This window comes from Schistocerca cancellata, chromosome 9, assembly GCF_023864275.1.
Source record: "Schistocerca cancellata isolate TAMUIC-IGC-003103 chromosome 9, iqSchCanc2.1, whole genome shotgun sequence".
Taxonomy (NCBI): Eukaryota; Metazoa; Arthropoda; class Insecta; order Orthoptera; family Acrididae; genus Schistocerca; species Schistocerca cancellata.
This window is the reverse complement of record NC_064634.1, coordinates 319,197,458-319,225,283: the sequence shown is the minus strand read 5'-3', so window position 1 is coordinate 319,225,283 and position 27,826 is coordinate 319,197,458. Positions and strand designations below refer to the sequence as shown.

The 27,826-nt window shown below is 41.3% G+C and overlaps 1 protein-coding gene across 1 annotated transcript in view; it reads left to right on the top strand.

Moving 5' to 3' along the window:
- LOC126100465 (uncharacterized) overlaps window positions 1-27,003 on the top strand; it is a 164,161-nt gene extending 137,158 nt beyond the window's left edge. Inside the window, exons 4-5 of the mRNA XM_049911072.1 lie at window positions 15,403-15,577; window positions 24,606-27,003. Of these exons, the coding sequence (XP_049767029.1) occupies window positions 15,403-15,577; window positions 24,606-24,810 (380 nt within the window). The 3' untranslated portion in view covers window positions 24,811-27,003. The remainder of the gene's footprint in view (window positions 1-15,402; window positions 15,578-24,605) is intronic.
- Window positions 27,004-27,826: the final 823 nt, after the last annotated feature.

The window sequence follows — 27,826 nt, the reverse complement described above, 5'->3', positions numbered from 1 at the left end:
TTTAGAACTAATTAAACCTAACTAACCTAAGGACGTCACACACATCCATGCCCGAGGCAGGATTCGAACCTGCGACCGTAGGCGGTCACGCGGTTCCAGACTGTAGCCCCTATAACCGCTCGACTTTTTGTGATTTTGACTTTCAGCATGCGGTAACCACACATCCGATTTTTGAACCTTCCCCATTGCACACAAAATCGTAGCAACCGGCATACCAATATGCAAAACAAAAACGCTATGAAGTTATGCACCAACCTAATGTAAACGCTATCTTACTGCAATTACATTTTTATAAAAAATCCACTTCATTAAATTTGTGCAAAATAATGAAGTTAATACAGTGATTGACAGGAGGTATTCAAGGATCAGAATTGGAATTTAAGAAAAGAATTTTAACTAAAACCAAGTTTAAGAAATGAAGACCACAGTCTTTTTGATAACGATTTAAAAAGAAATTAGCCTCCTGAAAGTACTGAACACTGGCCCTTAGTTTCCAAGCCTGCAGCGTTATAGCTGTTTTAGTTATTTTTAATGGTTTAGTGTCTCACGGCAAATCATTTTAATTACATTTTCACAAACGAGGGTCCAGCAGGGTGGATCGAACCACGGGTTGAAAACTGGCATCCATTCGTGCACCATTTTATGGGTGTTATCAGGAATACAATCCCACTCCTGTTTTCTCAGGGGCAAATAAATATTTATGTATTCGTAAGTAAATGAATTATAATGATAACATTATATGATCAGATCAAATACCGATATTGATACCTACAGTGTTATGTACGTTGCTCATAGAACCTCCTTGGCTTTTTTTAATAACTGTGTAGCATATATAAACAATTCAAATACGCTTACCTTGTTCTTCAGTGCTTCCCTTTTCTTGTCGGCAAATTACGCAATCACTAGATAAAATTAATTATATTTCACTCGTTTAATATCTTCTACTGTTGTCCTATTAGTCCACAGCGGCCGGCAAAGAAACGCCGACACGAAAGAAACGCAGAAGCCGCGTTATACAATAGTCCTCCGACAAGAAAGCAAACTTTACTCTAGACGTCTCGTTTCAAAATTACTGTAAGAAAAGTAAGTACTCTAGAAGGTGTGAACGACTGTAATAATAGACTTACATAAATAAACAGGATATCCAATATTTACTTTCTTATTGGTAAACGAGAAGCATATTCTAACTGATCGTGTTATTACGACTAGATTTGAAAACGTTCGGGAATCCCCTGTAAATTTTGCGATGGTGTTAAAAAAAAAAGTGTGTGGAATCTTATGGGACTTAACTGCTAAGGTCATCAGTCCCTAAGCTTACACACTACTTAACCTAAATTATCCTAAGGACAAACACACACACCCATGCCCGAGGGAGGACTCGATCCTCCGCCGGGACCAGCCGCACACTCCATGACTGCAGCGCCTTAGACCCGGTATTGTTACATTAAGACACACAATGTATGGTGTTTCCAGAGCTCACTTTTAGAAATTACCTGCAATTGTTATTACTCATCGTAAATTTGGTCGCCACCATTTTTCCGTTGGACAGTAGACAGAATATCTAAGTTTTTTTACACCCAGGCGCGGGCCCCATAATGCACGGGGCCCCGTAACATTTACTAACTTTTATTACGCGGCTAATCTGGCACTCCCAAAACGATTAGAGGCGAATGCTGGGTGGCTCTTTCGAGAGAAGAGGGAAAAGGAAAGACCACTGGCGTTTTCCTTCATCGTCGGCCGGCCGGTGTGGCCGAGCGGTTCTAGGCGCGTCAGTCTCGAACCGCGAGACCGCTACGGTCGCAGGTTCGAATCCTGCCTCGGGCATGGATGTGTGTGATGTCCTTAGGTTAGTTAGGTTTAAGTAGTTCTAAGTTCTAGGGGACTGATGACCTCAGATGTTAAGTCCCATAGTGCTCAGAGCCATTTGAACCATTTTGAACCTTCATCGTAGAGTTATTCAGTGGACTGAATGCTCCATAACTTGTCCAGAAGCCTAAGTGATACACAATTCATACACAAACTGTTGCAGATACACAAACGGCAATAGAAAGTGTTACACCACGAGCCATCAGTCCGATATTTACCAAAATTTGTGGAGACATTCCTCAAGGCGTTTTTAGTGTGAGACCTTACGTTAGCCTTTCCACCAACTGCTCTATGCGCTTTGTGCTCATCGCTCAACATCACAGAGCCCACTTAGCACCCCAGGTGACTCTAGCTCTGAAACAGGGGTGTCAAACCTTTCAGCTTACCTGAGTCATATTGGAAGAAATGAGTATTTTTGGGCCGCACATAATATACTCGTACTTCACACTAACATAACCGCTGGCGGGGGAGGGGATGGAAAGGACGCTCATAGGTGTATATATTTAATACATTTAAGTAACTTAGAATTTATTAATTTATGATTCATTATTCTAAAAAAAACATGGAATTAATTTTGCCATTTTATATATGAGCTTTCATTAATAATTTTATATATAACTAATTACAAGTCATAGAGCTAATGAGGCATTTGAATTTGGAAACTGAAGTATCAGTTTATATTCGACCAAAGTGGCTGTTACTCTGAGATTTTGATTCTATTTTTACTCATTGTGTGCCTTACTCTTGAAAGTAAATGTTCGCAAACGTTATGAGCTTAAAAAAAAAAAAGACATACGTAATGCATAATGCATGACTGTGTAGCAGGGGATATTTGTTTCTGGTCAGGTACGATTTGTTAAAAGTCCAATAAAGATACGTGATTAAATTTTTCTTTTTATTGGATGGCAAACTGCAACAGTGTCGCTTATTCAAATGGAAGCCGAGCGGGATTAGCCGAGCGGTCTAAGGCGCTGCAGTCCTGGACTGTGCGGCTGGTCCCGGCGGAGGTTCGAGTCCTCCCTCGGGCATGTGTGTGTGTGTGTGTGTGTGTGTGTGTGTGTGTGTGTCCTTTAGGTTAAGTAATGTGTAAGCTTAGGGACTGATGACCTTAGCAGTTAAGTCCCATAAGATTTCACACCCATTTGAACATTTTCAAATGGAACTAAGTAGTATCTGTTGCTAATATTGTCTAAGAGATGAATTCCATGGCATTTCGCACCTCAAAATTCGGTAAGCAGTCTCTCAGAAATTGTAATGTTTAGAACTTGGCGCTTATATTTATCAACATGAAATCAGTTGCCTGTTACGTGGAAGATAGTGGTTTTGCAGTCAAATAAGGACGAGCACTTGCACCATCGCGGTGCTGTTAAACACTGCAGTGACAAAAGTAATGGGATAGCGATAAATATACGAAATCGTTATGGAATACAGTATTCCAAGATCCACAGTGCCGGTTGTTTGCCGAGAATACCAAATTTCAGGCATTACCTCCCACCACATGTGTGAAATAACGCAGAAATCAATGTGGGACGTGTGACGAACGTATCCGTTAGGACGGAGCGGCGATTTTGGCGTTAATGGGCTATGGCAGCAACTATTGACTCGAGTATGTCTGCTAACAGCGCGACATTGCCTGCTCTCGTGGCCATCTTCTGAGATCTGTCGATCTTATGGTGAGTCAGGTTTATCGGTGCTGTAGGCCCACATTTTATATATGAAAATTTGCGAAAAGCTGTCTCGCTGGTTTGTCTGATATTCACGTAAATGTCGAATCGATGGCGGTGTGCTTTAGGCTCCTATGGATCTCAGCGCCTCTTTGTACTCTAGTCAAGTGACCATGTTGGTAGACATTACTATTTGCGTTTAACCGTTTCCACAACGGCAGTTCGTGTTTGGAATTTGTTGTTTACTGTGCGGGAATCGGCTTTCGTGAACAGTGTAAACATGAACTATGTTGAATCTATTTTAAATGTTAACAGAAAAGAGGACGGGTTGTGATCCGTGCTTGGGTAGTTCACTCGGTAGAGCACTTGCCCCCAAAAGCAAAGGTCCTCAGTTCGAGTCGCGGTTCGCCACACAGCTTTAATCTGCCAGGAAGTTTCATATTAGTGTGCACTCCGCAGCAGAGTGAAAATCTCATTCCGGGAACAGAAAAGTAAATTAACAGGAAAAGTTAGCCGCAAAGGAACTAGGGTCTCTGATAACAGATTTTTGATTAAGAGAGTGATGAAATCATATAATCGTGACTACCAGCGAACATTTAACAAGGAAATGTATGGTTAGCACATGCTGTTGTGCGGGTGCATAAATTCGTGAACTAATACAAAATGGTTCAAATTGCTCTAAGGACTATGGGACTTAACATCTGAGGTCATCAGTCCCCTAGACTTAGAACTACTTAAACCTAACTAACCTATGGACACCATACACATCCATGCCCGAGGCAGGATTCGAACCTGCGACCGTAGCAGCAGCGCGGTTCCGAACTGAAGCGCCTAGAGCCGCTCGGCCACAGCGGCCGGCGAACTAATACATTTGTAGGGAATACATTTATCTGAAAAAATAGAAAAGCAAGAAAACTTCCACTTTTACAAAAATGCGAAACAGAGAGCTGCGAAAGCATACAAATTATTTCGTTATTGTCCTAAACTGTGCTTAACTATCTACAAAACAACAAAAATTGAAGAGAACAATTTTTTCTTTTGCCAGGCAAGTTATGCATATTATTATTACTGTTTTTATTATTTTTGGCAGTGGCCGTAGTTGCATTAACTTGTTGATAAGTGTAACTCTTATACAGAATATGCAATAAATTTCACATTCTCAAATTTATTTGAACCGAAAAATTTATGAACACCAGGAATGTATACTAACGAGCCGCCACTGGTCGCAATACTTGCTTTGGGCCGCATGAGACTCACGGACTGCTGGTTGGACATCCCAACTCTAAACCATGGAAGTCTGTATTGTGTGTGGTGTAGTGTTTGCGCTAACGACAGATTACAACTGGACATCACAGCCCAACTTGCAGTGTACAACTGGACATCACAGCCCAACTTGCAGTGATCCGTTCACGACAGTTGGTGGTTTCTGCCAGTAACAGGAGCCCCGATTTCTTCTGTTGCCTCTCGTATCTTCGCCAGAGTCAGTCGGACGATGTTACCTTCCTCTCGTGGTGTCTTCCTTGTGGAACTCTTCTTACTACACTGCTCTTCTAAGTGCATCTCGTCACCACTCATTTAGCAGTCTGTCGGTTTGCTGTCCCCGTGTCCCTCAAACCAAGGATTCGATTGTTCTCAGAGTCCGAAATAAGGCGTTAAGCTGCCCGTGCACGTCCTCTGGACATGCTGTGTTAAGTTTTCCATCTGAAGTGTCAGTAACAGCCATCATGTATTAACACCATTTTTCATCCGTAACAATACCCTTTTTCATGTACTGAAAATGGGCTCGCATAAGGATGCAATTTTAATCAACCAACAGTGAGTTGACAAAAGTCATGGGATATGCACATAAACAGAGGGCAGTAGTATTGCGTACACAAGGTATGAAAGGGCAGTGCATTAGCGGAGCTGTCATTTGTACTCAGGTGATTCATGTGAAAAGGTTTCCGACGTGATGGTGGTCGCACGACAGAAATTAACAGACTTCGAGTGCGTGATGGTAGTTGGTACTAGACGTGCGAGACGTTCCTTTTCAGAAATGGTGAGGGAATTCTGCATTCCGAGACCCACAGTGTCAAGAATACCAAATCTGAGGCATGATCTCTAACCACAGACAACGCAGTGGCCGATGGCCTTCAACGACTGAGAGCAGTGGCGTTTGCCCAGAGTTTCGGTGCTAACAGACAAGCAACACTGCGTGAAATAATCGCAGAAATTAATGTGTGACATACGACCAACTATCCGTTGGGATAGCGCAGCGACTTTGGCGTTAATGGGCTATGGCAGCAAACGACCGACTCGGCTGTCTGTAGCGCCTCTCCTGCGCTCGTGATCATATCTGTTGGACCCTAGACAACTGGAAAACCATGGTCTGATCAGATGAGTCGCAGTTTCAGTGGGTCCGATCTGATGGTAGGTTTTGAGTGTGGCGCGGATTCCACGAAGACATGAACCCTAGCTGTCAACAAGTCACTGTGCAAGCTGGTGGTGGCTCCATAATGGCGTGGGCTGTGTTTACTTGGAATGGATTAGGTCCTCTAGTCCAGGTGATACGCTCATTGACTGGAAATAGTAATATTCGGCCGCTTGGCGATCATTTGCAGCCATTCATTTTATGGATGACAATACACCATGTCACTGGACCATTTTGAAGAACATTCTGGACAATGTGTGCGAATGCTTTGGCCATCCAGATCGTCCGACATGAGTCCCATCGAACATTTATGTGATATAATCGAGAGGTCAGTTCGTGCACAAAATGCGGCTCAGTATTTCTGCAGCGGACTTCCAACGATTCGTTGAGTTCACGCCACGTCGAGTTGCTGCACGACGTCGGGCAGAAGGAGATCCAACGCGATGTTAAGAGGTATTCCATGACTTCTGTAACCTCACAGGCGTGGAAATACTGGATCATCAGTCTGGTAGCGTTCGGCAAACACTTTCTCTTTCTGTCAGTGTATAAATTTTTTTGTTTAGGAATAAAAAAAATTAATATAGGTGCTACAGAATGGCGTCTGTGATTAGACTGCGAAATTAATATTTCTGTGAAAATCCAAAATATCTGATTAATTAAATCTTTATGCCATCACTTAGGCCTTGTTCCCACTCAGTCGCATCTGTTGATTGAAGAAGTATATCAGCTCTCCGTTACTTGTAAGTTTCACATTTGTAACCATCTAACTAATACATTAGGAACACTCATTGTTAATTTACAAAGGAAACGGACAGTACTCTCGTGTCGTGTCAGTCATTGGTCGTCTCGTTTTCCGTATATAGGCCCAGTACCATTATACTAAAACAACGACGATTAGCATTGGGCATTTTTAATCGTATCAGTCTTATTTTTATTCAGGTGGACATGGGCGTCATTTATAAAAGTTCATACAACTAGAACTTATGTAAAGTAAAATCAGAGTAATACGTTGAATAACAACATTCCAGACAGGAAATAATAATTAAGAAGCCGTTATTTGACTAATCAGCCACATGCGCAACCTGATAAATTTCAGTCCTCATTCTGATACTGGCCCATTTATCCTCATGAGCCAGTTTTATATTAAGTTCATCTCTGAAATTCCCTAAGTCATGGTAGTTACTCTGAAGAAAGTTGTCATGTGCGTCTTCTGCTCGTATGCCCATTTCTTCAAGATCATTGACGACATTTACGCCTCAGGGACTGTCGTTTGTTTAGAACCAAAGATGTATATTAAGATTATTTTAGTCAACTGGGCGCTGCCACTCCGAGATCCGACAACTGGGCTGGCGAAGGTTCACCGCCAACAGTTCAACGCATCTCCTCCAACTGGCTGGAGGCAACTCCAGCCGACAATAACAACAAAGAACAGTTCAAAGTCAATACGGAAAGAATCACACAAAAACATACTTTCAAATATCCACGAAAAAAAGTGCAACTTATTTTCTTCTACTTAACATCATCGAGTCCGCCTCGCTCTTTAAAATACCGTCCAGCTAGCTGCTGGCTTCGACATCTGATATGCAAATGCTCTGCCTACCCAGTACGTGCATTTCCACTTAAAGATAACACTCGTCTAAGACAACGAAACGTACAACCCGAAATCCATGCCCGCGTTCGGGAACAAACTTTGGAATCTCCGAGTGTAAGAAATAACTCGGTTAATGGCAAAGGATCCACTTCCCCTCCGAATTTTTTAAATATACTGCAAAAACACCACTTCCGCCGCTAGAGGAAACAAGACTGCCACAACCCATGAGGACGCTGTCAGCTGAGTCTCTATCTCGCTAGTTGCAAACCGCTTCACGGAATTATTTAAAACTGAGGTGGTCTACTCAGTCAGAGCAGGACGTAGGTATTTTCATTAGCCGTTTCCCCCACTTAACAGCGCTTCTGTTAACTTTCTCTGCAAAGAGAATTGGCAAACACTGGCCGTAATAGGGAAATTACTCACCCTTAAAATCAGTCAAGTCGGTTCCGTAGGATTAGGGAAAGATCGCAGAGCACTACTATTCTAGTACACAGGTACGACCTGGAAATGAAACGCAGACAGCAAGATACAAATAGCCTGGTGGATCACTCGCCCAAAGAGAAATGTTAAGTGTAGTATCATGAAATTTGTATGGCATGATTGATAAATCAGTTAGAAGCGTTGACGATGAAACTGGAATAAGCGGTATGTGAAACAGAGCTGCAGACGGCAGGTGTTAAGACACACCGCACTCTGTGACGTAGGCACATCCCGCGTCCGTGTAACGGCTCATCGCTCCAGCGTAGGACTCGCCAGCTAACGGTCCGAACCGCTCCAGGGAGCGACGAACGCACCACACGCCTACACTCTCGGTTTTCTTCTGGGGTATTAGGCCGCAGTATTCTGTGCTGAGTTGTCAAACTCACGTCGACAGAAACAGTCAGTAACTGCTGTAATATGCAATAAAAATTATTTTCAAAGCAATATGAGCGACGTGATAAGATCGAGAAGATTCTTAACGTGCAAACGAATTATTTTTTATCCTGTCAATATTAGGGCCATCTGGCTCTCATACATCTTACCGGTCATTCTTCATATTTCACATTATATGTTGGGTCTTACATATGAAATGGTGTCCAAGATTTACAAATAGTTATACTTCATTATTCATTTAAGTTGTTTAAGACGACATATTTGTTTCCATCCAGACGAATTGTGAGAAAGCCCTCACCAAATGACGTGCAGTATCCTTCTGTAGTAGCTACATTATAGTGTTATCGGTATAAAAATAACTGTTTCAAATGGAGCTATTATTATTTCTGGTGCTAGCATTGTAGTTCTGAAAGTGGCGATCTCAACAGCGTTTCGCTCTTCAGAATCCGGTTATTTGTTTCGGAAGGATTACAGTATTTATAACATAGGATTTATCTGTTTTGAACATGAAACAAATTGCTTTCTTTTGTAGAAATACCTCAAATCCTTGTTCCTTTTACAATGAGATAACAATACTCATAGGATACCTCCCAATATCATGTCGGACCTACTTTTGTGCAACATAGAGCAGCAACTTAATGTGGTATGGACTCAACAAGTCGTTGGAAGACCTCTTCAGAAATATTGAGCAATGCTGCCTCTATAACCATCCATAATTGTGAAAGTTTTGGCAGTGCAGGATGCTGTGCACGAACTGACCTCTTGATTATGTCCTACAAATCTTCATTGGCATGGCCAGATGATCTGGGTGACCAAACCATTCACTTGAATTGTCCACAATGTTCTTCAAACCAGTTGCAAACAGTTGTGGCCCAATGATGTAGTGCATTTTCATCCATAAAATTCCATTGTTGTTTGCAAACATGAAATCCATAAATGGCTGGAAATGGTCTCCAAGTAGCTGAACATAACTATTTCCTGTCAGTGATTGGTGCTGTTGGACCAGAGTACCCAGTTCATTCCAAGTACCGGGTGATCAAAAAGTCAGTATAAATTTGAAAACTGAATAAATCACGGAATAATGCAGATAGAGAGGTACAAATTGACACACATGCTTGGAATGACATGGAGTTTTATGGGAACCAAAAAATTACAAACATTCAAAAAATGACCAACAGATGGCGCTTCATCTGATCAGAATAGCAATAATTAGCATAACAAAGTGAGACAAAGCAAAGATGATGTTCTTTACAGGAAATGCTCAATATGCCCAACATTATTCCTCAACAATAGCTGTAGTCGAGGAATAATGTTGTGAATAGCACTGTAAAGCATGTCCGGAGCTATGGTGAAGCATTGGCGTCGGATGTTGTCTTTCAGCATCCCTAGAGATGTCGGTCGATCACGATACACTTGCAACTTCAGGTAACACCAAAGTCAATAATCGCACGGACTGAGGTCTGGGGACCTGGGAGGCCAAGCATGACGAAAGTGGCGGCTGAGCATCACCAAACGACGCGTGCAACAGATTTTTCACACGCCTAGCAATATGGGGTGGAGCGCCATCCTGCATAAACATCGTACGTTCCAGCAGGTGTTTATCAGCCAGGCTGAGTATGATGCGATTCTGTAACATATCGGCGTACCTCTCACCCGTCACGGTAGCAGTTACAAAACCAGAATCACACATTTCCTCGAAGAAAAAAGGCCCGATGACTGTAGATGTGGTAAATCCAACCCATACCGTGACTTTCTTGACGTGCAATGGAGTTTCCAGGACAGTTCTAGCCTAAATTTGCATTGGGCGTTGACAGACCCATGGAGCGTGAAATGAGCTTCCTCAGTCCTCAACGCGTTACTCAACCAATCGTCATCTTCCATCATCTTTTGAAACGCCCACACCGCAAATGCCCTCCGCTTCACTAAATTGCCAGGTAACAGTTCATGATGCCGATGGATTTTGTACGGATAGCATCGGAGGGTACGCCTCAGTGCCAACCGAACAGTAGTGTATGGAAAGCCGGTGCGACGTGCGACTGCACGAGTGCTGACTTCCCCGTGCATAGACGAACCTGCTACATTCTCCATTTCTTCCTAAACTGTCTCAGCAGCATTATGCCTTGTGCTTGGTCTGCCACTACGGTGTCTATTGTCTAAACAACCCGTGGCTTCGAACTTCGAAATCTTTCTCGCCACAGCTGCATTTGTCAACGGGCCTTTACCCGTTCAAATTAGAGATGGGCGATCCGCTCTTGAACTAATTCATAGACTTCAATCTTTCAAAGGAGTGAACAATCAGTGATTCAGAAAAAAAGAACGGTAGCTCCAAACGTTTCCCACGGCAGAGAGAGAGAGAGAGAGAGAGAGAGAGACGGAGCATATCAGCAGCGCCTCTGCTGGTCACAGCACAGTGCACGCCACACAACACAGCCAGCGCCGGCCTCTGCCCTGCTTCTACCTTGGCTGCCTGCATTGTGCAGTGCCCCATTGGATTTTGTGTTTCACATATGCCGCGCAGTGTCTGGCGCAGCGTAACTTCGCGTCGCACTCTGTCGGCGATCGTTTCAGTCGCACGTCCTGCCCTCTGGGCAGTTGATGCGAGCAACAGGACAGAGAGCCACCTAGCGGATAACATAGGAACTACTTGCAAAAACCCGCTCGCAAGTGAACGAACTATTTGTCTCGGAGCGGGTGAGTTCACCGCTACCCCCTCCCTCGGAACTCGCCCGCTCAACGCTCGCCCCACCGTCTCGACTCTAGCCAGAGCGTCGAGCAAAGCGACTCAGGTGTCACGGCTGGTCTCTGCGGTCTCAGCTCACGCAGTAATACAGCTCGCGGCTCGACCTGCTCGACTCAGCGCCTCTGCATCGGAGTTCGTCCCCACTGGATATTGTTCTTCGTAGTAATGCCTCTATGTATATTACATTATTATGTTATGTATACATCAATTGTTTTTATTTTATTTTTATTTGTTTAAACTGATTAGATTAGGTTCCTGATGACTCCTCTTACTATAGGATTTTTATTATAGACACTCGAATTTACGCTTTAATTACGAGCGAACCGATAAACGTATCGCAAAATGTGATACACCAATATTTTCCTTGTTTTATTCTGCGTAAGGCTATAAGCAGCACTTTCGTTTTACAGTCAAATTTATATTTTTTTTTCTTATTCTGGTACGGATTTTGCGATTTTAGGCGTCTTCGAAAGGAAACGTTCACTTTAAAAATATATGGCTTGCGATGTATTTGTATGAGGTTAATGAAATTTTAATACGTTATAGCCAAATATATTGTTAATGTAAATCTCAAGTTACAACATTTTCCGATCACCCAAAAAACCACGATAGTGCAAAATAAATCAATAATCAAAAACTTTGTCATATCGTGGAAATTTCAATAAACAATACGAAATTCTTACTGATTATCTGTGTTACTTCAAAATAGGATCAAATAAGATCAAAATACAGGTATAGTACTGGAATAAACCAAGTTTAAAGGGCAATGTGCCTTCCATTTATTTTATATTGTAAATGAGTGGTGAGTCATGAAAAAGAGCTAATTCATTTCAGGGAGTGAACAGTTCTGATCCAATCTCTGAAAAGAACAGTTTTGCCCATCTCTAGTTCAAATCCCCTTCCTATGGAGACAGGATCGTAATGCTGAACTAGCACATTCCCTATTCTGATAATACAGCTTCACTAAAAGTGCCTTTTCAGGTTACATCAACATCCTGCGACTGCTGGTGCATCTGATTCTCTCTCATTACAGCTCCTTAAACACGATTGTCTTGTGCAGTCACTGACGTTTTGCTGTCGAGTGCCATCTTTTGGACATTTTGTGAACTTTTTTTGTTTTAATAAAACCCCATGTCATTCCAAGCATGTGTGTCAATTTTTATCTCTCTATCTACATTATTCCATGGTTTATTAAGTTTTCGAATTTTTGATTACCCGGTATATTCAGCCCACACCATTATCAAGACCACACCAGATTGCACAGTACCTTGTTGACAACATGGGTCCATGGGTTCGCAAGGTCTGCACTAAACTTGAACCGTACCATCAGCTCTCACCAAATGAAATTAGGACTCACCTGACCAGGCCACGGGCTTCCGGTCTAAGGTCCAACCGATAAGGTCACGAAAGGCTCTGTCCTGCTGTTAGCAAACATACTCGAGTCAATAGTTGCTGCCATAGACCATTGATGCCAAAATCATTGCACCGTCCTAACAGATACACTCGTCAAATGCCCCACATTGATTTCTGTAGTTATTTCATACATTGACTGTAGTGAGAGGTAATGCCTGAAATTTGGTATTTTTGGCACACACCCGACACTGTGGATCTTGGAATACTGTATTCCATAATGATTTCCTACATGGAATGTCACATGAGTCTAGCTCCAACTACCATTCTGCATTCAAAATCTGTTAATTCCAGTCCTGTGGCCATAATCATGCCAGAAACCTTTTCACAAGAATCACCTGAGTACAAATGATAGCTCTGCCAGTGCACTGCTTTTTTTATATTTTATATTTGTGGTACTACTGCCATCTCTCTGTATGTGCACATTGCTATCCCATGACTTTTGTCATCTCAGTGCATAACAGTACTGCAGTGGTGCAATATCCTGTTTCCTCCTTATCTGATGGCAAAACCACAATCTTTCATATAAGACAGGCAGTTGATTTCATATTCAATAACATAAATCCTAAGTTCTAAACATTGTAATTCTGAGAGACTACTAATTGAATTTTGAAATATGAAATGCCATGGATTTCATCTCTTAGAGATACAACATATACCACTATAGGCCCTAGTTACATTTGAATAAGCAATATTGTTGCTGGCAGCTCAGCTTAGCTGAGTCACCCTGTAATGGGAAGAGTAACAGCAACAGTAGGGAAAAAACATGGCTTATATTTCTTTAAAATCCTTGTTGGTGTACTGCAATCTCATCTCATAAAATGCTAAAATAGGACTTACCGGTCATGATGCAGTAGCTTTCCTCAAGACATTCACTAATTTAACAAGTCAGTGCTTCAGTACAGTGCATTTTTAACAGTGCTGTAAGACCACTAACGTCGCATTTCTTAGATATTATTGGTCCTAAAATATGATTGGTCAGTGTTAGGATTTAGAAGTGTGCAAGAGAATACAAGGCATACCATTCATGGCTTACATAGCTTTCTGGTAATTAGTAGCCCACTACGAATATGCAACAAGCTTATGGGTGCCATGCTTTCCTGCTATTAGTTGTTTAACTAACTGTTGCAGTGTTTGGTAAGGCTGCTGCCCTGCGATAACACTTCGGTTCGTTATGCTGGGATTGCCAAAAACCCGGATGTAGGAAACTTTTGGTATCTTCTATATTGATGCCAGGCTGCTTCAGAGTTTAATTGCCTCTCTCATTTTTCCTGTGAATGTCCATGGGTATCTTGCAAATACTCACGCTTCCTGAAACTTAACAGACTGCCCACAATTGCGGTGGTATCTTGCTAGTGTCAATTGTTGTGCTGTCACCATCGAATGTAGCACTCGTGTTCTGCTGCACAGGTGTTAACAGGCCTCACTGTTCCCTGCACCAGCCACAGAAGCCTCTGTATTTATAAGTTTATACTAGTATTTGTGTGTGAAAAGCAGTCAAAATGAGTTAGAGCCAAGTAGTTTCAAACTGTGAATATTAGTAGAACTGTATTTCAGAGAAGGAACAGGACAGAAAGGGAAACACAATGAAAACAAGTAATGGAGAGGGGAGTGGGGAACAGCAGAAATAGATTTGTAACTGACTGAAAAACGAAAAGACAAAGAAGTTTGACTGGTGAAAAAGATGTGAGCATTCCTTTGTTGTTTGATAAAAATACATGTTAATTCTTTAGGAAAAAGTTATGAGATTGACAAAAGCAAGTGTCTCAACTTTTTCTTAAATACAACTGGACATTGAATTGGGCTCACAGTGCAGGGAGCTACTGGTAAGACTTTTCCACAGTGGAAATGCCTGGAATGATATTCACTTAGCCTTTTGAGGCCGAATAAATAGTTAAAATTCAAACAATCGAAAATCCAGGATGGAATGTAACAATATTATCAGAAGGGAAGTTGCTACTCACCATATAGCAGAGATGCTGAGTCACAGATAGGCACAATAAAAAGACTTTCACAATTAAAGCTTTCAGCCATTGGCCTTCATCAGCAATACACACATATGCATGCCCCCCCCCCACCCCCCCCCCCCCCCCCCCACACACACACGCGTGTGCAACTCACACACATGACTGCAGTCTCAGGCAGCCATCCAGCCCCTTCCCTGTTCCCATTCCAGCACTACACAGCTGCCATTCCACCACCACACCCAGTCTTTTTATTTCTCTCCTTTTCTGCTACTTCCCCACCTCTCCTCTGCCCACCATCTAACCTGTAGCACTTCACTGTGCACCAGCCCCACTGTACTATCCCTCCCCCTCCTCGCCCCAGCCCCCTCCTTACCCCCAACCAGTCACCACTCCCATCATGTACCGGTGCTGCTGCTCGCAGTGTGAGCTGCATTTGCATATGCACATGCGCACACGTGTGTGTGTGTGTGTTTTTTGTTGAAAGTTAATGACCGAAAGCTTTAATTGTGAAAGTCTTTTTGCTGTGCCCATCTGCAGCTCAACATCTCCCATTTTCTTTCTCATAATACTGAAAAAACAGTTGAATTAACTCACAAGCTGTCGAAGTGGCATCAGATTCAAATGCTGGGAGCTGCATAACATCTGTTAATTACATGCATTTGTTTAATTCCTGACACAATCATAATAAATATTTATGCCCTATGTTATGTGCTAGGGGAAGACACAATATTTAAATATTTTTCAACTACCTTATTTTCTCTTGTCTGAAATATGTTCCATGTCTGTTACTAACAATGCTAAAATGGGTTCTTATATAAGATTTTTGCCTTTAGTGCAATTAAAAATAGAAATATACCTTGTAACATTTGTATGTCATGTAGGGCGGGCTGACACTGGGAGCTGCAGCAGTATGGGAAGCTCAAGTTCTCGACTGTGTCGCACACGATACAACACGACAGCACCGATGTATGGTGTCAGTCTCACCTCAGGACAGCCTGTTACTATTGTGCAGAAGTTTCCAGATCTTCTCCAACAGGTTGTCTTCGAAGTTTGCGAGTAAGTTATTCCTTATGTGGCCAGTTTTGCCTTTAATGTGTTAATGCTAATTGCAGGACAATGTTTTTGGTGATACAAAAAGAAATGCAGTGTATAAATGCATGCTGAAATGTATGACAGAGCCTATGAGTTGTTTGTGTCACCCAGCTACTTGGCCAGCCTCTTATCTGGTTGAGTACACACTCTACTGCGACTATTGATCTTGAGTACCTGTTGTAGAGGGAAATAATATTTGTGGAAAAGAAATCTATAATTATTACCTACACTGCAGTATAACAAATACACGAATTCCTTACTTTATAAAGTGCATTATTTAACTGCCCTTCCTATGTTTGTTTGAGATCTATTTCATCTCTGCCACCACTAGTTGCCCCGGCATGGCTTTTTCCTGTTTTGTGCATGAGTAGTTACCTAATCATTTTTACTCAGGTTTTTGTAAAGATGGGAGAACTCTGGAATTCTGAGACGTGATCTTTACCACATACATAGTTATTCTTTATGTATTCATAACATCCCACCAACAGATTGTGCTAAACAGTGAGATCACCATAGAGTGTGTCAGTCTTGGCTGAGTATCTATTTAGTTAAATGATGATCTACTGCTGGTGTTAGATTAGCAGGACTATTCCCATGTCTCATGATTGTGACTGCATGCAGTGACAAATTGTTGTGTTGCAGGAGTATAAATCGTGGCATAAAAGCCCTCATTATGCCAAAGATACAAATGTTTCTGTAAATCTGTAAAATGATTTGGGGGTGATTGAGTGTTGAGGTTCAATACTTGTTAAGATGCAACACAGGCGATCTAGTAGATCTAACTTTATTTACATTACCAAAGTACTTATACCTATTCCTGGACAAACAGCTCCATCTTAATTGCTTTCAGGGGGAAAATAGACTTATATTGAAGACTGTAATAATTCCAGCAATTCTGGTATGTACCTGGATAAGAAAAACAGTGACTGACAATTGCTTTTTACAGCACAGCAGCTATGACAGCAGTAAGAAATCAGAAAATGAGCTTGGTCGCATGTCCTTTTAAATTTCATTTTGCTCTGTTACGTTGGGTAACAAGAAACCAGCCCGCCCGGTTGGCCGTGCGGTCTAACGCACAGCTTTCTGGGCAGGAAGGAGTACCTGGTCCCCGGCATGAATCCGCCCAGCGGATTTGTGTCGAGGTCTGGAGACCCGGCCAGTCTGTGGATGGGTTTTAGGTGGTTTTCCATCTGCCTCGACGAATGTGGGCTGTTTCCTGTTATTCCGCCTCAGTTACACTATGTCGGTGATTGCTGCCCAAACAAGTTCTCCACAGATGCGTACACCACCATTACTCTACCACACAAACATAGGGGTTACACTCATCTGGTGTGAGACATTCCCTGGGGGTTCCACCGGGGGCCGAACCGCACAATAATCCTGAGTTCGGTGTGGTGTGGCGGAGGGGTGAAGTGGACCACTGCGGCTGCGGTGGGGACGGAGCCTCTCCATCATTTCTAGGTCCCCGGTTAACATACAATACAATACAACAAGATACCAAACTCAGTTCAGGAAAATGCTTCCACCTAGAGTAGATCTGTTGGTATTGGTTTTCACTGAGTGCTTTTACACAACAGAATGTCTAAAGCAAGTAGAAAACTATGCACAAAAATAAGACTGTTAAATTCCTAAGATAAATGAATATGGAACATTTATTGTAGCTACCACTTACTCTCTCTTAGTGTATTCATCTCTTGGTCTCCCTCTACGATTTTTACCCTCCACGCTGCCCTCCAGTACTAAATTGGTGATCCCTTGATGCCTCAGAACATGTCCTACCAACTGATCCCTTCTTCTAGTCAAGCTGTGCCACAAACTCCTCTTCTCCCCAATTCTATTCAATACCTCCTCATTAGTTATGTGATCTACCCATCTAATCTTCAGCACTCTTCTGTAGCACCACATTTCGAAAGCTTCTATTCTCTTCTTGTCTAAACTATTTATCGTCCATGTTTCACTTCCATACTACCATCATCAGTTATTTTGCTCCCCAAATAGCAAAACTCCTTTACTACTTCAAGTGTCTCATTTCCTAATCTAATTCCCTCAGCATCACCCGAGTTAACTCGACTACATTCCATTTACCTCGTTTTGCTTTTGTTGTTGTTCATCTTATACCCTCCTTTCAAGACACTGTCCATTCCGTTCAACTGCTCTTCCAAGTCCTTTGCTGTCTCTGACAGAATTACAATGTCATCGGAAAACCTCAAAGCTTTTATTTCTTTTCCATGGATTTTAATACCTACTCCGAACTTTTCCTTTGTTTCCTTTCCTGCTTGCTCAATATACAGATTGAATAGCATCGGGGAGAGGCTACAACCCTGTCTCACTCCCTTCCCAACCACTGCCTCCCTTTCATGTCCCTCGACTCTAATAACTGACATCTGGTTTCTGTACAAATTGTAAATAGCCTTTCGCTCCCTGTATTTTACCCCTGCCACCTTCAGAATTTGAAAGAGAGTATTCCAGTCAACATTGTCAAAAGCTTTCTCTAAGTCTACAAATGCTAGAAACGTAGGTTTGCCTTTCCTCAATCTTTCTTCCAAGATAAGTCGTAGGGTCAGTATTACCTCACGTGTTCCTACATTGCTACGGAATCCAAACTGATCTTCCCCAAGGTCGGCTTCTACCAGTTTTTCAATTCGTCTGTAAAGAATTTGCGTTAGTATTTTGCAGCTGTGACTTATTAAACTGATAGTTTGGTAATTTTCGCATCTGCCAACACCTGCTTTCTTTGGGATTGGAATTATTATATTCTTCTTGAAGTCTGAGGGAATTTTGCCTGTCTCATACATCTTGCTCACGAGATGGTAGAGTTTTGTCAGGACTGGCTCTCCCAAGGCTGTCAGTAGTTCTAATGGAATGTTGTCTACTCCCGGGGCCTTTATTAAGATATGATCACAGATTACAATATGTGTTATATATGGTCTCCTTACTCAGCAACAAGCTACATCATAACACAGCATGGTCGACAGTTGCTCGCAGCTTATCCAGTATAATCATAGCCATAAGTTATTGTATGCTAGCCTTTATATCTGAATGAGTCTGTATACATCTCCGATAGCCACAATGAATTCACATGAATTTAGGTTGGGGGATCTGGGAGGCCACACATCCTGAACTTGCCTAGAGATGATGCAGTCATTACCTAAGCAACGTGTGTCGTCCCATATTGCATAAAAATAGTGGTATGGATATAGTTGGGTTCTTGCAAAGCTGGAATCAGCTGTGGCACACAGAGCGCCTTATAACCTGCATATGTCACTGTGTACCTAACAGGCTCGAGACTGCAAGGTGTCTTCTCCTTGAAGAAAAATGGACCGAGGATAAAGGAGCTTGTAAAACCACACAACACAGTCACATAAGGTGAGTGCAGTGTACGTTCCTGCACAATGTGATGTGGCTAGAACTCCATATGTGACAGTTTTGTGCATTCGTAGAACCGTGCCAAGTAAAATGTGCCTCATCTGTCCAAAGAATATTCCCTGGCCACATATCAAACATTAGCCGCAGAATTTGTAACATATGCTACATGATTGGCTAAAACTACAGCAACTTCATCAGCAACTGCCATGGGAATGGGCCACCTCTCTTTCCCTGCTGCACCAACTAATTAATTTGTTTCTTCAAATTCCTTTATCTTCTTTAGCCCATTTATGGACGTGGGGTCTTGTCGCAGATCTTTTTCTCGGTGATTATCCTGCCAGGCAGCCCTGATGTTTCTGGCATTCTGATAAAACAACTTTACCAGGAGTGTGTTGTGGCTATTTATAGCCACCGTATTTCTTATGGAAAACTTTCTTAACCCTTTATACCAACAGTCATTTCACAAAAGAAGTAAACATGCTTCGCCAAGTGACAAAAAGCATACTGACATTGAAACAAAAAAGTTTCGCATTCTGAAGACTAACAGTGCCATATTTTCACCTGGGGGCAGGAAGTGGAATTATTATTTTTCCAGCATACTCCCTAAGTGCACAGATTAATAAACATACCTACGATGTTTGTGTCCTGTGATGTATACAGCCTGCCCTGCAGCATTTGGAACACTATCAGTTCAATAATAACCACCCAATACTTCATGTACGATGGAGCTCCTCATTTCAGTGTTAATGTTCACAGATTTCTAAATAACAGATACCATCACAGATGAATAGATAGTGGTCGACCAATTCCTTGGCCTCCACACTCTCCAGACCTAAAACCAGTAGACTTATTTGTTGGAAGATGTCTACGTGCCCCTGGTACAATATGTACGGCATCTCCATGAACAGAATGTGGAAGGCTGTGAAACAATACAAAATTCTCTAGGGATGTGTCAGTGCATAAGGGGTTCAAGGTGACAGTGGGTTGATGTGTGCATCCTTGTTAATCAATAGTTTGCTATTTTGGATGAGCTTTAAGAAAGTTTCAAAAGACTGTTGTTAAGGCATTGAGGGAGAATGGACAACAGCAAGGAGGGAGAGAGAGCACACAAATAGGATAGGAATGTGGCACAAGTGAGCTCATTCTGGCTGCAGGCACGGGAGTTGGGCATAGAGCACAGAGACTTGAAGGAGTGGATTGGAAGGAGGAGGGAGAGGAAGATTATGTAGATGTGGCATGATTGAAGTTATTGTCAGTGTGCAGGGACTAACTCTTGGCCACTCATTCAGTTGAGTAATTGATAAGAGGTAACGTAATATACAATGCTGTATGGAAATTACAGCATATCTGGTATATGACTGCTTTCATGGATGTCCCTGCCTCAGACAGGGCAGTATAAGCCTGTGACAGGAGTTTATCTCATCATTTCACCAGTTTTCTAATATGTATGGTATACAGAACAGTAGATAAATTCACAACACCACATGCAACTGTTCTTTCTTCGGTTGGCCATCCAGGTATCAGTTTTCTGCATTCACCCAGGCCACTCGATCGAAATTCCAGGACTGTCTTCAAAAGACCCATAGCTGCTTCCTTCCTCTCCAGTAGTAAGAAATCAAGCAAAGCTCCATCCTCATCTTAGCTGTAGAACAGATGTGAAACACCATTCATCCTTCCTTCCTACTTGCATTGGGATATTGAATGAGAAACATTTCAGGCAAGTCATTCTTTGAAAATTTGTTCCCAAGAAACTACCAACTCGACAAATTAAGATTGTATTGTGGCATGATTAGATTGGATTAGATTTACTTTCATTCCAATTGATCTGTAATGAGGAGGTCCTCCAGAATGTAGAACATGTCAGAAAAACAACAATACATGACAAATATTTACAACTCAAACAAATAAGCTAATGTACCATTCCACAGGTCACAAGTGGCATTGTAGTCATTTTTTAATGAACACTATATGAAAGAATCGTTTTACAAACACTAATACACTGAATTTAAAATAAAAAAGTTTTTATTTGTTTATAAGGTAATGAATAGTTTACTGCACTGAACTGGGGCAGAAGTTAGATTGTACTTACACACACTTACACACACACACACACACACACACACACACACACACTCTTATTTTATTTACAATGAACACATTACTGCACTGGAATTGTGCAGAAGTTTTATATATATATATATAAAACGAAAGCGTTGGTATGTTGATAGACACACAAATAAACACAAACACACACACAAAATGAAAGGTTTCGCAACCAACGGTTGCTTCATCAGGAAAGAGGGAAGGAGAGGGAAAGACGAAAGGATGTGGGTTTTAAGGGAGAGGGTAAGGAGTCATTCCAATCGCGGGAGCAGAAAGACTTACCTTAGGGGGAAAAAAGGACAGGTATACACTCGCGCGCGCGCACACACACATCCATCCGCACATATACAGACACAAGCAGACATTTGGCCTTTACAAATGTCTGCTTGTGTGTGTGTGTGTGTGTGTGTGTGTGTGTGTGTGTGTGTGTGTGTGTGTGTGTGTGTGTGTGTGTGTGTCTATATATATATCCACCAAGAGTGTCTTTCCGCCGTCCACCCAACCTTCGTAACCTCTTAGTTCATCCCTATGAAATCCCCAAACCACCTTCCCTACCCTCTGGCTCCTACCCCTGTAACCGCCCCCGGTGTAAAACCTGTCCCATGCACCCTCCCAACACCACCTACTCCAGTCCTGTAACCCGGAAGGTGTACACAATCAAAGGCAGAGCCACGTGTGAAAGCACCCACGTGATCTACCAACTGACCTGCCTACACTGTGATGCATTCTATGTGGGAATGACCAGCAACAAACTGTCCATTCGCATGAATGGACACAGGCAGACAGTGTTTGTTGGTAATGAGGATCACCCTGTGGCTAAACATGCCTTGGTGCACGGCCAGCACATCTTGGCACAATGTTACACCGTCCGGGTTATCTGGATACTTCCCACTAACACCAACCTGTCAGAACTCCGGAGATGGGAACTTGCCCTTCAGCATATCCTCTCTTCTCGCTATCCACCAGGCCTCAATCTCCGCTAATTCCTAATTTCAATTTGCCGCCGCTCATACCTCACCTGTCTTTCAACATCATCTTTGCCTCTGTACTTCCACCCCGACTGACATCTCTGCCCAAACTCTTTGCCTTTACAAATGTCTGCTTGTGTTTGTGTATATGCGGATGGATATGTGTGTGTGTGTGTGTGTGTGCGAGTGTATACCTGTCCTTTTTTCCGCCTAAGGTAAGTCTTTCCGCTCCCGGGATTGGAATGACTCCTTACCCTCTCCCTTAAAACCCAAATCCTTTTGTCTTTCCCTCTCCTTCCCTCTTTCCTGACGAGGCAACCGTTGGTTGCGAAAGCTAGAATTTTGTGTGTATGTTTGTGTGTCTATTGACCTGCCAGCGCTTTTGTTTTATATATATATATATGTTACAATAGAAGGAAACATTCCATGAAGGAAAAATATACCTAAAAACAAAGATGATGTGACTTACCAAATGAAAGTGCTGGCAGGTCGACAGACACAAACGAACACAAACATACACACAAAATTCAAGCTTTCGCAACAAACTGTTGCCTCATCAGGAAAGAGGGAAGGAGAGGGAAAGACGAAAGGATGTGGGTTTTAAGGGAGAGGGTAAGGAGTCATTCCAGTCCCGGGAGCGGAAAGACTTACCTTATGGGGGAAAAAAGGACGGGTATACACTCGCACATACACACATATCCATCCGAATACCATTTTGTGAGGGTGGAAGGATTGTGGGTTGTGTTCCTAATTTCCAAGCATGATAAATAGCTGACCCTGCAGCCAGTGGGGATGACTGAGTTGTTTTCATCTGGGATGATATTAGGTGGTGTGGATTTTTCTTTGCAATTAGTTATTTTAGTTGGCTGGAGAATTATTATTTTGTGGGTATAATTAATGTCTGTTTGCGAAGACCTTAGTGTGACCTTCAGCATACAGGGTAAGATATTGCTCATCACTGCAAATTGAACGTAAGTATGGCAGAATTAAAAATGTGAGGTTTGAGATAATAGATAATGGCTTCTTGTATTCACAGAGGAATAAAGATGTTGGCTGAGGCATTTAAGTCAGCCAGGTTTCAGGAAAACTGCTGTGTCAAGAAGAAGGAAACACAAAAATGCAATAATCACTTCACTTCAAATGTTGCTTTGACCACAACAATGTATCACTAAACATGCTACTTTACCATCAGCTGACTTGTTAACTACACTACCACCTATAAAAATTTCTGCAGCAGTGGTTTATAGGTCTACAGTTAAATTCGTATAACATATTAAATGAAATTAATAGAATTACATAATTGGATGATATAACTTAAAAATATTCAGTGTTGTATGAATCTCTCACTTACTGCAACTAAAGTTTCTAAAGTTCAAGACATGGAAGCTAAGAGGACCTGAATATGTGTCTGAAGGACCTTTTAGGTGGTTTCTAGCATCAGTAGTGGTTCCTGGCAGGCTGTGATGGTCAGGTTAACAAGCAAATGTACTCCTGTTCGATGGATGACTTGTTGGGAAAGGCACCTGTCAGCTATAACACTCAACAAAATAATCTACCAGACTGTGGTCACCTTGATAACATCTAACACATGTGGCTATAGTTGTAGGGCAGGTTAAAGTGAGTCTTTTCAGAGAGCACTACATTTTTTACTAAGATATCAGTGTTGGCTGTAATGTGCCTGTTGCACTAATCCATTTGTGGGTTTTGGACAATGGAGGGCAATGCAATGGCTTGCGTGCCACCAGACCACCCAACAGCAGATGATGCTGAACTGTACCTGCAGACTGGCCCGCACCCATTGCTGTGCTACAAAATCTGTCCAACACTGTAGATAAAACAGAAGTGGCCATTATGATCATCTGAACAAAATAGAAGTCATTTGGTGCTGTGGTCACACATTTGGTCCAATTCCTATTTACCACTATGTACAACTTTGTGCTCTTCATTGGTCTCTCTCTTTCTAGACCACTACTACCACCACCACCACCACCACCACCACCACCACCACCACCACTGTTTTACCTCATGCCATATACGAGTCAAAATGCAATGGTGCATACTTGGAAGTTTCTACCACTCAAGCATTTAAGTGAAATGTTAGTTACTTTAGATATCATAGTTTCTGTGTGGGCAGAGAATTGTGCATGACTGTGTCCAGGAATGAAAATTTTTTCTTGTGTTTCTTAACCCATGAATTTACAGTGAGTTCGCAATCTTTCGAAAACCTTTCGACAGGCATGTACCATCATGTTTCTGAAGATGGAAGGAGAATATATGAATATATACACTCGAGACATTGTAGATTCACTGTGAACAGGAGCAACAAGAAGCCATATATGATTTTGTTATATTGGCATGCCACAAAAATCTTTCTTTTCTTACTCATTTTTATTACTACTGGTTTGCAGTTGCTTCGAAAAATATATAACATGTTATGGAAACATGTTCACTGTATTTATCATCAAATGGCTCAAATACAGAAACTCTGTTACCCTTTTCTTCTGTTTCTTGAAATTAAGTATGTGCTTTAAACTGTATCATTTCTTTTGTTTCAGTGCAAGTGAATGTGAAGTGGTTCGGGGAGAATGTACACAGACCTATGTGCCATACTTATTTCTTGTGATACCTCTTGGCCCTGTGACATTGACTGGGCAAGATTATGTACTAGTGGAGAGTGGGTGTGTGTGCAAACCAAAATTCAGTGCTAATTCAATAGAGCATCAGCCACCAGATATATCTGCACTACCACCTCTTCTTTAGAAGCAACAGGTGCCTTTAAGAGGACACACGTGTCATGGAGGTGCTTAATGATACAAAACTCTGTATATTGTGAGTTGAGTTAAAGGAAGTAACATGTCATGACAGACCATTTTGTACTAAGAGACAAGATTTTATCTGTGTTGTATATCTACATCTTTGCCTACTTGATGGCATGTAAGGTACAGTGAATGTGATTGTACCAGAGATATCAGTGACCTATTTCTGTTTGAAACTGATGAGTGTCAATAAAATAAAATTTAGAAACAGTGAAGATCTGAACCTGACTTATTAACATTTCAATTGGACAGTTACTTACAAATAGTAATATTTTCAGTCTGTATCAACAAATTATGTAATAACATTTGAGTCGCTTAATGTGACCAAAATGCTGAATTACAGCTGGGGAAAAATGTGTTTAAAGTATTTTAATTTTGTGAATGCTAATAGATGACTTTTGTCATTCATTCTCCAATTATGTGATATTTTATTCAATGTTAATGCTTTTCTTTATTCTTTAAGATATGTATTCCTGAGAATAGTCAACATTTATGTTGTCAAGTGCTTAAGAGAATGAGTGTGCAGATAAACCCTTCTGGCTACAATCAAACATTGAACCTCTTGTCAGCAGATAGTGACAAAACCCCTTAGACTATGCTCAGTTTGTTATTCTTCACATGTATATGTAGCCATATCCTGCATTTTAGTCATCAGAAGACAGCCTCAAATTGTACTTTTAAGGATGGTAATTTAAAGAAATGAATATTCCAGCTTATATTAACCAATGAAGCACAAGTACAACTTAAAATTGCCAAGAGCTGATTTTGTATAAGGATAATTGCTGGTAGTATGTATATTGAAGATGTTATTATTTGTATTTATATCAGTAATTTTAAGAACTATATTGTTTTTAAACCTGTATATTTTTTCACTGCCCTTGAGTTATTTTAGGCACTGTTACATGTAACTGTTCATGGCATTTTGTTTGTAATGTAATAATGATATGGAACAACTTCCAGTAACATGATTATTTTGAACATACATAACATACATCAATTATTATTTATATATGTAATGACTATTAAAATGTGTATTTCTTATTGTAACTGTGATTTAAGAATATGTACATAGATTTATTTTAAATTAAATCTTTGAGTCTAATGGTCTTAATCTCGAAAGTTATCCTACAGCACTGAAGAGTACATGACAACAAAGTTTCATACCTCAAACAGTTCAGAGAATTCTCACAATATATCACTCTTTTCTCACACTTTGTGTTAAAAATTACATACTTCAAATTAATTCTAATTTAAAGGTTAAGAAATAAGCACATATATGCATCACAAAGCCACTTACTATTAAAGTCATATGTAAAGATTTTCACAGATCACTGTACAATTAACTTCTTCAGTTAGAACAGTGTCCTATTCTACATTTACACTCATGATGTACCAAATGCCAGCATATTGGACCTCACTACATTCGGGTTTATTCTGACCAAACAAGAGTGAAGGGAGTGGGAATTAAGTCAGAGGCAGTAGGCAGAGGGCTCATGTTACACCAAACGAAATGCTCTGGCACATCAGAACGTTAAGTTATTTGGGATCAACAGCAGCACCATTTGCAGAGAAGGTGCCGTACACTGAATATCTATCAAGATGCTGTGGTGTTTGCACACCTGTCATTTCAATCTGGGTGTTGTAACAGTCTTAAATCTAGATTGCTCTTTGATGTAGCTCTCCACGCCAGTCTTATCCTGTACGTGCCTCTTCACCCCTGCATATCCATTTGAACCTGCTTACTCTGGTCAAGGCTAGGACTTCCTCTATTATCAAACTGGTGATTTCTTGATGTCTTAGGATGTATCCTATCAAATGAATGTTTCTTTTAGTCACGTTGTGGCATACATTTTTTCCTACCAGTCTGATTCAGTGCCTCTTCATTAGTTACATGATCTAACCATATAATCTTTAGCACTCTTCTCCAGCACCATATTTCAAAAGCTTCTATTCTCTTTGAGTGTGGAGTGTTTATTGTCTGTGTTTCACTTCCATACAAAACTACACTCAAGACAAATACACTACGTTCAGAAAATACAGTCTAACATTAAAGTTTGTGTCTGATGTTAACATTTTTCTCCTTTTCAGAATGGCTTTCCTTGCTGTTGCCCATCTGCATTTTATATCCAATCTTCAACAGTAGTTGTTTCGCTGCCCGAATAAAAAAAAAAAACCCTTGTGTATAACATTGTGTATCTCATTTCCTTATCTTATATCCTTGTTTTAATTTCTTGAATTCCATTATTCCTGTTTTAATTTAATCATTATCTGTATTGCATTAAAGTGCTACAGAAACTGTTATAGGCATGCAAATTCAAATTCAGAAATATGTAAACAGGCAGAATATGGCACTGTGATAGACAACACATATATAAGACAAGTGCCTGACACAGTTGTTAGATTAGTTACTGCTGCTACAATGGCATGTTATCAAGATTTAAGTGAATTTGAATGTTATGTTATAGCTGGTGCATGAATGATAGGACACAGCATCTTCGAGGTAGCGATGAAGTGGGGATTTTCCAGTATGACCATTTAACAAGTGTACCGTGAATATCAGGAATCCAGTACAACATCAAATCTCCATCATCTCTGTGGCCACAAAAAGATCATGCAAGAACTGGACCAATGATGACTGAAGAGAATGGTTTAATGTGACAGATGCAACCCTTCCACAAATTGCTGCAGATTTCAACACTGGACCATCAACTAGTGTCAGTGTACAAACCATTCCACAAAACATCATCAATACAGGCTTTTGGAACCGAAGGCCCACTCAGATACCTTTGGTGACTGCATGACACAAAGCTCTATGCCTCACCTGGGCCCATCAACACTGACATTGGACTGTTGATGACTGGAAACATGTTGCCTGGTCAGACGAGTGCCGTTTCAAATTGTATCGGGCGGATGGACGTGTATGGGTATGGAGACAACCTCATGAATCCAAGGACACTGCA